At 45.5% G+C, this 13,620-nt stretch overlaps 1 protein-coding gene across 4 annotated transcripts in view; it reads left to right on the forward strand.

Annotated features, from left to right (window-relative positions):
- The first annotated feature begins 1,046 nt into the window (after positions 1-1,046).
- The window catches only part of acap3a (ArfGAP with coiled-coil, ankyrin repeat and PH domains 3a), a 59,743-nt gene continuing 47,169 nt past the window's right edge, over positions 1,047-13,620 (forward strand). For 2 of the 4 annotated variants that reach the window (XM_034591258.1, XM_034591259.1), the window contains exon 1: positions 1,047-1,286. In XM_034591258.1, the coding sequence (XP_034447149.1) occupies positions 1,240-1,286 (47 nt within the window). In that variant the 5' untranslated portion in view covers positions 1,047-1,239. The remainder of the gene's footprint in view (positions 1,287-13,620) is intronic. The other 2 variants (XM_034591256.1, XM_034591257.1) reach the window with 2 other exon arrangements.

Genomic DNA, 13,620 nt, shown 5'->3' on the forward strand with positions numbered 1-13,620 from the left:
GTGTATTCATCGCTTGAGTTACTGCAGCAGAGGATGAAAATACCTTGGAATATACCAGGAAAAACACAGAACGACATATAATCATTTTTTAGATTTACACAATACGGAGAATTACTGAACGAGGGTGGACGGGATTAACAGAATAAAAGGCGCCACGACCTCGACTGGAATTCTGTACGGGAATATGTTTGTATATGTTATTTGCACATTTTCCAGAGGAGAGTGTGGACGTGAATTAAACTACGGAAACCCAATTTGCGCAGGAACCAGAAACCAAAATTATTTATTAGACATTTGAATAAGAAAATTAAATAGCAACAATATTAAGAAGTGATTTATCATTTAAGTTATTTTCTGAGGAAACATTTTCACTGGTTGATGTAAATATATATTAGAAGGTGGTGGACGTGTCATGTAAGTATTAAGTTGTGATTATTAAACATTAAGTTGTGATGATTGAGTATTAAGTTGTGATTAATCCAGTTCTTTAAGGCCACATGATACAGAGTGAATCTATAACTTTTAGAAGTTATAAATTGCTGGTTAGAAATCTGACCTACAGTGATTTTCATTTTGCTCAAACTTAAACTCAAATAAAGTTGTTTGTGTTTTTTTGCTGATTAAGTTTAAAAACATTTCAAAAAATGACTTTAATTCCAGGAGTAAAATACTGATGATGTCACTGAACAGAGAAATCAGGTCGAGCCGATTCAAATGAGTTGGAACGTGACGTCAGTGTTCGACGTAGTCATGCAGGAGGGGGGGGGGGGGTTGAGCATGTGCTGCGTTCAAGCACGATCGGAAATATTAGAACCGTTGTGTTTTAAATGATATGATGCAGTTGTAGAAAGTGGTGGAGAGAGATAGACACAGCTTCACAAAACGTTATAGGTTTTATTCATACGCGCATCTTCATCTTTTTAATTGTCCATCGCGTGGTTTCAACGCTGCTTGTTTCTAAATGTGCCTCTATAAGTAAACTAGCCTGGAGTGTGTGATCTCCGTGTGTACGAGCAGCCCCTGAACGCGGCGCGGGGCTCCGGCTCTGCCGCCTCGCTCCGGAGCTTCAGACCCGGAGCGAGTGAAGCAGCGAGCGGCCGCAGCAGCAGCAGCAGCAGCCCCCCCCCACCCGGAGCCAGGCTCTCTGTGTCGGATACTAACCCCTGAATCTACCCGGGACATGAGCCCCGCGTTTTAAACCGCGTTGGAGAAGAAAACAAAACAACCCTCGGTGAGAAAATGACGGTGGATTTTGAAGACTGCATCAAAGACTCTCCCCGGTTTAGGTAAGAGGGAGAAAACTGTCCGTTTCCCAGTGTTCCCAGTGTTCCCAGTGAACTGCTGAACGCCTCAGCTCCGCTCACCCGTGGTGGGTTCACTCACTTTCTGCAGGTTGCATGGGAATGTCGCTCTGAAACGTGATAAAACGCAGGTTTACAGTCCCAGTGTGGACCCGTGCACCAGCAGTGAGGAAGATGAGGGTGAGGAAGAGGAGGGTGATGAAGGAGCAGTGCAGCCTCATGAGCTGTCACATGGGACTGGAGGCTGCAGAAAGACATGTCGTCACGTTTCTTCATCGACTTCCACCCTTTTCCTGACACTGGTTTTCTTATTTCTTAACAGTAAATTAATATTCCAGTCACTTTACAAACCGCAATTATATTACAGACAGATCCTGAATCAATTAAGATGTCAACAGTTCTGCATATTCATAACCTGATCATATTGTCTATACTGCAATGTATATATGTACATAGCATATATATATAGGTGTGTTTATTATAAGTAAAATGAAATGGAAATATGATGGTGAAGTGGCTCATCCCAAGTACAATATAGTATAATCTGAGATAAATACTGTGATATATATACATACAGTATAAATATAGGTCATTATAAAAGTAGTTAAAGTAATATAATGTATAGTATACATGATATTATAACTGAGATTCTGTTCAAGCTCTCAACAAGTACTAACTACTGCTAAGTACTGTGTATTCACTTAACTGAATGTGGCCTTCTTAGGGATGGTTGGTTGGATAAGATAAGGCACTAAGGTGTCTCTCTGAAACGCTGAATGATAATATTTTAATATATTAATATAATACTGTGACACTCGAGTACTTTTACTCGTAGTATAGTATTTTTCACAGTGTATGATGAGTACTCTTTCTTCAGTAAAAGGATCTGAATACTTCCTCCACCTCTGGCTTCCTGTATTAATGATATATATCATTGTCCTGATCAAGAGGAACTAAAGGAAACCGGTGATTTACCGTCATGGATGTTTAGATTTCCAATCGAAAATTAGCTCCAGTTCAAAATGGGGTTACAACTAATCCTGATTCTCACTATCAGTGAATCATCGGGTTCATGAAGCGTCAGAGAAAAGTGGAAAAAGAGTCACCTCACATGATCTGAAACAGCTGCTGTCGTGAGATTTAACGTTTAAAAACCTGAAGATCTTCTGTTAACTTTCACCTGAGACAGAGGAAAACAGCGAATATGACTCAAGTGATGAATCAATCCAAACAGCTGCTTCATACTCAGCAGATGGTTTGTTTTAGCTGAAGTTCAAACGGCGTCTCTGATCACTGGATCAGAGCAAACTGAAGGTTTCCTCTCAGAGTCGGAGCTCGAGCGTCTGACCGCCGCACACCCGAGGTTACACAAATACGACAGGAATTTTCTACACCCACATCAGAACGTGGTTCCTCCGCTCCCAGAGAGTCGAGAGGCCGTGAGGTGAGACTGAGCCGGCGTCCGGTTACAGCCGCAGAGCTGCAAGATCCTGGAGCTGAAGTGACAGTTAAACAATCAGAGGAGAGGCGACTGCGTTAGAAGTAAAAGTTTAGGAAACATAAAGCATATATTATTACAGATATAACTTTAAATTTAAATGTATCACAGGCTGCAGAGACAAACGTAGAAGATCAGGTTCACTCAGTATCTCATCTTTTAACTATGTTTAACTATGCATTGTATATTTCATGCTACAGTAACTTCTGCCCATATGTGTTCATCCATCCATTATACCGCTGATCTTTTAAGTGTCACGGGTGAGCGGGTCGACACATTAGCAGTTTTCAGAAATAAACTCTGGAAAATGTCTAGACAGGTCAGGACATTTTTCTGGAACGTTTCACACATGAGGAACGCAGCAGGAGGTTGTCTGGGTCAGACAGTTTCAAAATAAGAGGAAAATTTGGCCGGGGAAACTCTGGAGAAAGTCCGCTGCAACTGACTTGGACACGTTAACGTTCTCACATACATCCCCTCTGCAAAACTTCAGGAAATGTCGGAGTACAGGGAGAAAACCAATGCAGACATGGGGAGAACATGCTCCACCTAGAAAGAGACTCAAACCAAGAACCTTCTTCTTCGTGCTTTGAGGCGATGATGCTTTTTTTGTGCAAAGTACCAAAAAATGAAAGTCCAGTACTTGAGAAGATACTTTCCAACACTGCACCTGAGAAAGATTCTCCCCAAATCAAAGACTTCCAGCCTGTGGCAGCTTAATGTCACAAACCTTCTCCGTCCTCGTTTCATACGCTGAGCAAAGAGTCACCAGCCTCATTATCTATGCCTCATTGTTTCTTGTTTTTATTTGGGTCGATAAAGTCGTCTCTTATCTGACTGGATCTGTGAATGTGGAGTTAGAATATGCCTCCCTCCCCCCCTCCCTCCCCCATGTCCCCCTGTAGAAAGATGTCCCTATTAGCTGGAGTCACCCTGAGCTGTTCTTCCAGTTTATGCTGTGGGTCTTTTATCTGCTGCGCAGGATGTTTAAACGACGAGGAGAGACGTGTTCCTCGCAGCCACTGAGGCCTGTAACAGTGTTTTCAGAGAACATCCAAATGGCTCCGTTGTGGAGCTAAAAGTGGCGCTGCAGCATGAAGTGTTGTGTAACAAGCCTGGAGGTGGAGGACTGGAAGGAAGCAGCGGTTTGAGAATACAGGAAAATCCAGACTTTTCACAAGCAGGACTGGCACGACGCGCAGATTCCCACACATGTAAAATCACGCCGCAAATCAGTTCCGCACAGTTTCCCCCCGCATATTCTTTAGCTCGAGCTTTGGCCTTTTAACCGTCACGCGCTAAGGCGGGACTCAAACTCGCAGACGATGAATCTGCTTCCAGACAACGTGACAAATAACCCCGTCCGGTCCAGAGCCTGAAGATCTGTCCAGCGAACTGTTTGTGTTTTGCCCCTCGTCTCCATGGATACTCCAGATGTGAGTTCGCAACCAGCGATGCTCCCCACATCTGTTTTGGGAAAGTGGTCTGTAATGAATACAAGGCCGCAGGAACTCGTGTGTTTGTGTTTGCTCCGGCACAACATTGGCAACACGCGACGTTTGAGCTGTGTTCTCCCCACTGACATGTTAATTTGAGGCCACACTCGCATTCTGTGAGGGGATAATGTTCGAGGGAGGCCGGTGACTTCTATTGTCGTCCGTAAGAAAAGATCGCTAATGATGGTTTTCATCCATCGTGGCCGTTACTTCCTCAGTCTGTTTGGGACAGATCGCTGTGTGTCGTCATTTACCAGAATCCACGATGACGTTTGATAATGTTTTATTTCGTCCAGGCAACGGTTCAGTCCTCAAACACATCCAGTCGTCTAAGAGCTGGGACGGATCTTTCTGCACTTGACTCATTATTTCCCGGAAATCCGTGACGACATTAAAGAATTTGTCATATTTTGTCCCAGCAACGGTCCAGTGTTCAAAGATATTCAGTTTACTATGATAGGAACAAAAGGAAAATCATATCAGAGAACATTTAGTTTGACAGAAAGCTGTTTTCTTATAATCATTTTAATGCTCTCTGCCAAAGACTACAGCCTCATTAAGTGTTTCTTATGTCGGGGAGTTTAATACAGAAAAAGTTCACCGTGACTTCAGACACGTTTATTTATATCTAAACTGAACCAAAGTGCTTTTAAACCTGACACAGACAGACACCCTCCAACCAATCAAACCACATCCTGCATTTTGCTGCTGTCGATAATTGTTCATCACAAAAAGTTGTCTCTGAACTTAATCCTGACTCATTTCTCAGCTTGTTTTAAACTATACATTCTAAACTGGTCAGATCCACCATGAATGGCTCCGGTCTCTATACCGAGCTTTTGGCCACGAGGATCCTTTCCCGCGTCCCAACAGAATATGACTATTGTCCAGTCAGCGTCTTGTTTCCGCTGAGAGACAGACTCGTCTCTCTGCGTCTGAATGGCCCAGGGCAGAGACCCCCTCTCCTCCCGTGTGAACAGCTGGGGGCGGGGAGCTGAGGCGAGGCCGCCCTTCGTGGTGACGGGCCCGTCGCCGACTCAGAGAGCGGCGAGCAGAGAGCCCCCCCGACAGGCGGGGAATCCAAGGCCAATGACCTGTGGCGCTCGCTGCTTGTGTGTGTCCAGTGTCTGCGGGAGAACGACTGGATGGATGGATCTGTGACACAAAGTCAGATGACAGGGTAGGAGGGAGGGGGGGGGGGGGTGGCGCATGTCAAATCGCCTGGTTTGAAGGAATGTCAAGCATCCGGGGAAACGTCCTGCTTCGAAGGAGTGAATTATCTTCGCCCCATTAAGGTCATAGTCAGTAGATTTCATTTGGAAGGATGCATGACGTGAAACGACTTGTTATGAATATTGTAAAGTGATCAGTGGGTGAACTGGAACCTGGAAAAATGGGGATTTATTATATATCAATTAACTGTTTTGGTCCCTGGTAGTGTCTAAAGATGACAATGTTGTGTGTGCAGCAAAATAATATTTTAACTATCAACGGATCATCCTCTTGATTTCTACGTGTGGTCTATAAAATGTGAGATAACAGTGAGAGTTGTTTTTTTTCTTCCAAAGAAGAAACCAAAGATTCTTCAGATGTTGGTTTTGGTCGAACCAACAGTCGAAAAAACAGTTTCTAATCACGAAAGACAACAAAATAATGTCTTCAGTTTGTTGGCGTCCAGCTGATTAGGGGTCAGATCTGCATCAGTGCTTGACTTTTCAAAGCCAATTCAAACTGCATTCCTCCATGTCCCTTGTCTAGTGAACTGGGAAGTACTGGACTTTTACATTTCAAGAATCTGTCCCATTATCTGGTGGGAAGGATTTAATGCTTGAGTTAATATTTAAATTTATGCAGATGAACTTTAGCGTCTTCGATCTCCCTGATTTCAGATCGTTGCTGTTTATTACTTCTCCACATGTGGGATTCAAATTGGTCCCGACAGCATCTGATCTGAGGCCTTATTGCTCTGAGTCACGGAGCTGAATCCAGCATCGGGTTCGTCTCAGTTCACCGTCGTGTCATCTTTGCGTTTGGAGGACGTCGCTGGTGTTTCTGGACGATCTGCAGCTGGAAGTGATTTCTGCTGCGTGGTCTTCTTGCTTCTGCTCCACTTCAGACTGACCTGCTTCCATCTTGAATGTGTGTCAGTGGCTCCTCTGTTCAGCTCCTCCCCAGGACTGGGACTTCGGACAGTGGAGGGGGGGGGGCTCCGCTGTTGTGATGGAAAAAACACTTTGTCCGTCACATCCGTCTAACTGATATCTTTAGTACATTTAGTACATTTACTCAAGTACTGTGCTAAAGTACAGTCTCGAGGTACTTGTACATTATACTGCTTCACCACAGTTTAGATGGAGATGAAGTATTTTCTTACTCCATCACATTTATTCAATAACTTTAGTTACTTTACAGATTAAGACTTAAAAATGACAAATTTGCTTAATGTAATATTTTGTCATAGATGAAACCACTAAGACGATTCTTACTTGAAAAGGCAAATAATATAGATTTAATTGCCATTTGAATTAATGGGGAATTTGTACTTCTTACTTTTCATGGGCTTTTATTGTTTAATTTTGAATTTTTAAATTTTTTTGTTTGTTTCATCCAATAGTTGATTGAATGAAACACATGGGATGAACGATGCAGACGGAGACTCCTTGCAGTAACTATAGTAACAGAGTCAGCAGGTTCCACGTCCTTGTGCATCTACTGCAGTAAAACTGCTTAATTATTGATTCATCAGCAGAAACTTACAATAATAATTACGTAATATACTGTTTGCAGATAGAATCAGTACTTTTACCTTTTCTGATTTACATACTTATACTTCATTCACATTTTGAACACAGGACTTTTACTAGTGGCTAAATACTTTTACAGTTTGGTGTTGAAACTCTCACATCATGAAAGGATCTGAATATTTTATAATCGTACTGTTTCTGAGGTCTGAAGCTGAATGAAGGGCTCATCCAGCCTGTTTCCTGCAGCTGGTTCAGTGACCTCTGCTTGTGACTTACACGTTAGACGCATTAAACTCCTGCTCCACCATCGTCTCCCCCGCCCACGGGAGTTTATTCTGCTATTTTCAATTTCATCCGTGTGCTTGATTTAATGGCCGAGCGCTCAGCGGCGCTGGCCTGCCGGCGCCTTCGCCATCTTGTTAACGGCGTCAGCGAGCTCCGAGCGCCGCAGCTAACAACATCCAGGTAATGAAAGTGACGGGGATTAAGGCAGCAGTGTGCGGTTTGATGGCCCCTGTGTCTTAATCAGGGATTGGCCCACATTCAGCTCAATCCCTGGATGGCAACTTGTCACACCTGGAGGCTTAACACCCCAACTGGTGTCACTGTGATGTGAGGGAACGCAAATAGATCTAATGATACCAACAGCGGAGCGATGTGATGTCTTAATCACGGAGCTGTCGGCCTCCTGCTGAAAAGGCGCTGCGCCATTAGCGGGGAAAGACTTTCATCTTTTTTTTAAATGAGACCAGATGAAGGGGTCTCAGAGCTCAGCAGGCTCCAGAGCAAGTGGGGCAGCTTCACAAAGACGACCAGAGTGTCACTTCACAGTGTTTACAGGGACATAGAGACGTTTTCAGACATGACCCGCGGGTAGAATCCGGAGAATCGGGTCCGGAGTTTACCCAGAGTTTACCTTTCAACACATGCACAACACAGCGGGAGGTTTTCTGCACAGACGCGTTCACAACAGCAACACAATCTCTGCATTATTCAGGTGCAGAGACAGGAAGTGATGTATTAACTCTGCTCACGTGATCATTGTTACATCACCCCCGACTCTCTTCACATCTTCGTCTGGGTTTTATTGTAGAACAACAGATTTGCAACTTGCTAGAAACTGCTTTGGCAAAAAACTTTGCTCGACCTTTTTATCGTCTACTCTTAATTTAGAAATGCTCACTGTTACACTTCAGACTGTTTGTGTGTCTCATGGCTCGTAGACGAGGAAGAGCACGTGCAGGTTTAATCAGTTCACACAGCGTGAGTTGCTGCTCTGCCTCCATTTCTATGCTCGAGAAGGGAATTGACGATTTGTTGGAAATGGAGATTGGAGATGACGTCATCCCTTTTTGTTGGAGGAGGGGACTCGCTGCATGAGCTCTGCGTGACCGTCCCTCTCCTTCCATTTTAATGAATAGCGAGACGTTTCGCCCACAAAGAGCCGTGAGAAGCCGGGCTGCTGCATGCTGAACACTAATCTGCTCCTGTCAGACGTCCTGAGAAGTGACAAAGAGCCCAAACCAGGGAAAAGGAGAGTGAAAAGTGATGAAAGTGATGAAATCCGAGGCTCAATTCCTCTTCTCTCTTTCAAACCAGCCATCCGGTGTTGCCACAGGTTGCGCTTGCTGCGCCGCAGACATTGAATCAGCACTATGGCAACATCCTGAGCCCTGAATGATGGATGAGTTGTATTAAATTGGCATTCCTATCGCAGGCCACGGTGAATAAAACCAGCGATGACGAACAAGAGCTGCTCCAGACGACGCAGCATCACACACACGGGGAAACACACTTTTAATACAGATAATCCAGGCCTCTGGTCTTTCTTCACAGCGCGGGCGAGCAACCTCGCTCACAACTCCACATTTGTTTACCCAAGCAGATTGGATTATGGTAATGGAGACTGAACATCTGATGTTAATTCTGTATGGCTGCAGATATCAGATGTCTCATGCTGTTTTTTCGAAAATCCACTTTCCTCCTTGATATGTCAGAGACGGGCTCCAATTTGCCCGCGGGACAGACTCGGTCATGTGTTTGACCCCCGGGGGAATCATCCAGTAGAAATCGACGAACCAGAGCGTAGCTAACAACAGGTTTGCCGGAGTCTCTCGTATCATCTGCGCACCTTCAACCCGTCGTGACCCCGAAGAGCGAGTTAAGGTGCAACGTGACTCCGTGCACGCCCGATGAAATGGACGGTAATTCAGAGTTAATGTAAACAGTCTGACTGATGCTCCCCCTGGATTATCCGTAATGTAAAGTACGACGTCAGATGCAGGAGAGTTTCTTTTCTCTGATCGCTCTTTTTCTTGTTTGCTACCGTCCCAATGAATATAGAGTTAGAGCCCGTTGGCTTAGCTTAGCACAAACTGAACTGAAAATCTGTCCTGACTCCTGGTTTCTGTCTGTTTCCAGGTTTGATGCTAAATCAAATTTATATATTAACACTCTTTTCACACCAAGTCCGTCTTTTTTATCCGCTTCTTTAATCCATAGTCCAATAAAAACCAGAAACAACTCTCTCTGGAACGACCGTGACAGATTCTGAAGAGGCAGACAAATCAAACTCGGTGCAAAAACTTTAATGATGGAGGGAAAGTTTTTGATTCATGACGTGAAGGAGGTCGTGTGACGTGTGACAATTTCGGACGAAAAATACAGACTTGATGAATAAAGCAGTTTCCCACAACACCAAACTATTTCTTTAACTGCTTTCAGAGGCTGGGTTGTTTTAAATTGCTCTCTCTCTCTCTCTCTCTCTCTCTCTCTCTCTCTCTCTCTCTCTCTCTCCCCCCCTCTCCCCTTCTCCCTCTCTCGAGTGCGTGACCTAGAAAACGCTGCTTCAGAGAGGTTCAAGCTCTAAGTCTTAGAAATCGCATTAATCTGTATCAGGTTTTCTCATTAGTGCGGCGGCGTGTTCACCGTTTCACCACTTTTACATTCAAGTTGGACGACTAATTGGAAAATAGCCAATTTCCTCCGCACACAGCATCTCTCTCCTATCTTGTGGAGCATCTCTCAGCTGTCTTGTTAGACCTTTGCTTCGGGGGGTTTTCTGTTTTCATCTATTTAGAGCAGGCCCTCCAGTCAGCGGCAGAATGTGAGGAACCGTCCTATCGGGGGAAACAGTGACTGGACTCGGCTCTTGTCGCGGCCGTGCGTCACTTGTCAGCAGACTCACAGATGTGACGACTTGTATTTGGTCTTATTGTACCACCAGACTCTTAATGGCTGGAAACAGAGCTCCTCACTGTTTAATGTCATGTCTCTGAAACTTAGCGGCCGACGACCAGGCGGCTGCAGGAATCCGCAGTCTCCAGGGGAACGTGACTGGATCGTTTCCAGGTGTGTCAACATCAGCCCGTGCTAAAGGTTTATCACTTCTGCCGTACAGCTGTGGCCGTTTGTCGTCACCTGGGGAATATATGAAACAAACGCACGTCCAAGAGAAACACGAAGCCGTTACCCTGAAAGTGTGAAGAGCTACAGAGGGAGAGAAATCTTGGGGATCCGCCGTCGCTGCTCGGTTGCGAAATGCTGAATCACATGTGCTCGCATCTGTTTTTCATTTGTTTCGTCTCTCTCTCTCTCGCGCTCCCCTTCTCTTCCCCTCTTCCGTCACTCCCTGCCTTCCTCTGTGTGCGGGGGCAGACTTCTGGTCGGGGGCCGGGCCAGAACCGGGTCGGGGGACGGGTCAGGATGTGCGTCAGTCGGTCCCAATATCAAAAGCAGGTTGGGAGTGAAGGGCAAAAACCCCCGGGGAGGTGGTGTGAGTGTGAGGAGGCGACTGACTCCTCCGTGATGACACCCAGACCTGAGTCACTGAATAAATCCCTCAAACACCCCTGAACCACTTCCAGCTTTAATACAACTTCATCACCTACTTCACATTTCTTTATTCCAACAACCTACAGCAAGTGAAGGAACACTTAACTAAGCTTTTAGTCGCAGGGTTTTAAGATTATCTCCGTTTTATTTGATTGAACATTGAATGATTTTTGGCCGAACCTTCAACAATTCTTAATGTCACTGGCATGAATTTTAATCGGCAACTATTTTAATGAGAAATGAATCGCATCTCAGTTTCGAATAAACTTTTACGAGCATCTCATGGTTCCTGGTCATAAAATCTGAGATTTTACGGCTTTTCCTAGTTTCAAATTACACAGAGTTGAATATAGTTGGATTTTGAACTATTTGTCCTGAAGAACGTCGGGCTTAAGGATCTTGTAATGAGACCAAACATCAGATGGCTTATCAGAGAAATAATCATTAGTGTAATTGATAATGAAGCGGATCGTTAATAGTTGGTCTAATTTTTGGTTTGGGACCGTTCACCTGATAATAAAATCCAAATGAGTTGAAGATGCATTTTGGGATTTCTGAGAAACCGACCAATCATCACTGCTGAGACGCTATCAGGTCAAATTTGGTCTTTTTGATTGAAAATGACCACAAGCTGCTGCAGACTGATGTTTGGCAGCTTCTCTAACATTTGTTCACCTATTTTTTCCATCTACCGGAGTTTGGATCATTTTATAAACCTCTCTAGATCAGCCTGAAGTCTTTTCATCCCTCTGAACTGGTTGTTTTCTCTCTGCTGTTGATGTTTGTTGGGGTCGTCTCTGCAGAGCGTGGTTTTGTGAGGAGACCAATGAGCCGTGACTCGACTCGACTTGACTTCTTTCTCACACAACTGTGTAATTCGGCTCTTTTCTCCCCCTGCACCGGCAGAACCACTGTAGATGCAGTTCTGCAGGGAGTCGTTTCCAGTGCCATGTTTCAGCATCGTTAACCGAGGACGCTCAGCTTCACTTCACTGCTTTTCCGCACATCAAGTGTCAATCTTGATTTTCCTGTTGCCTGCGTTTTTTCTCACAACAGGGAAAGATAGAGACGAGTAGCCGCTATTGTCTTTTCACTTGTTGACCTACCGGCGAAATGTGGAAAAACCTTCATGTCAGGGTCCAGGTTAGTTCTCTGTTGACCCAGGAGTGACATCAGCATCCAGGTCCAGGGACTGATGGGAAGGGGTCAGGGGTCACGAGTGCAGTGCCAGGAGCTGACGTCAGGGGCACGTTGCTGACTTGGCACCACAGGAAACACCTGGTGGAAATGAGAGGGTCCAACATGTGTCCTCTGACTTTCCTCCAGTCAGCTGAACTGACTCTGTGACATTCACAGGATCGATGGGCGGACACCGGCTCCACATGTTGTTCAGGGTGCGTCCTCCGAGGCTGCTTAATTTGTATTGTCTAGTTTTTGGGATCAAATGTAAAACAGCAGACGTTTTGAGTGTTTTTTTTGCAGTGGAAGGGGTGTCAGCATATTTCACATGGAAGCCGACTGTCGTTTTCCAGCCGTTGTTTCTTTCGAGCCCCATCTCCCAAGCTTCGAGACAGGAAAGAGCCGCATGCTTCACACGTCTGGTATGTCTTTCTAGTGCGAGCCAAGCTGCGTGTTTAGCCCACAAATATGCCGGGAAGACTCCCAGCTCAGCCCCACCACGGACACATCACGTCTGCGTAGGGGATTTCACTGAGCTATTCCACCGAAATGTCAGGGTGTTACGCTGAAGGACTGAAGGCTCTGCCCGGCTTTACTCTTGTGTCGGGGGTTTGTTTTGCCCCGGCAGCCTGGTGTGCTGCCCAGAAAAAGAACTGCGAGAAGCAACGACGTCTGTAGGCCTCATTGTCTTCCTCCCTTCAATGGAACATTGTGCAGGCCGGGTTCTCACAGCCCAGGCCTCTTCTGAATCCTCTGTGTGAGAGTGTGAGTGTGAGTGTGTGTGTGTGTGTGTGTGTGTGTGAGAGTGTGTGTGTTCTTTCTCTCTTTCGTCTCCCTCGTCCCGAATATCTTCATTGACATTTTTGTGAGCTGCAGTCATCTCGGACCACCCTGAGTTAATATAAACCTGCGCCGCCAGTCGAGACCTTGCATATCCTGACCTTTCTTTACCCCCCACCCCCCCCCGCCCACCTCTCCAATGATCAACAGCGTCCCACTCCCCCCCCCCCATGCGCTCTGACAACGCTGCTGTTGCGTCGCACACATCCTCTTGCATCCTATTTTAATAACAAACACTCGGTTTTGAGACAGTCCATTCATATCTGTTTCCCTCGTGATGACACACAGGAAGCACTCGCAGACCCAGCTGATGACGGTGTCGTGCGTAAAGGGTTGAATCCCTGCAACAGTTCCCGCTACATGGTCGTCTTTGTTGAACCCCCCCCCCCCCCTGGTCTGAAGTGCCATTTCCCCACGGGCTGCGGTGGCCTAATTACACGACCCAACCACCATGTAGCTGATGAGGAGTGGATGGAGCTGTCATTGCATTATGCACGGCCACTACACCCAGCTGGTTTGTCAAAAAGACTAATTGGAGCCAATATTAACGCCCTCCCATTACCCAGCATGCAGCGGTACGACTCTGTTTAACATCAGGTCTGCTCCGTCCTCGCTGCTGAACATCTACATCAGGGCATTGTTTGTTTTTTTTAGCTTCCCCAGCAGCTAAGCAGTCATTTTTACCACTGATCCAGATTTAAAAACTGAAATCTATTGTCTCCAGATCT

This window comes from Hippoglossus hippoglossus, chromosome 7 (assembly GCF_009819705.1).
Source record: "Hippoglossus hippoglossus isolate fHipHip1 chromosome 7, fHipHip1.pri, whole genome shotgun sequence".
Lineage (NCBI taxonomy): Eukaryota > Metazoa > Chordata > Actinopteri > Pleuronectiformes > Pleuronectidae > Hippoglossus > Hippoglossus hippoglossus.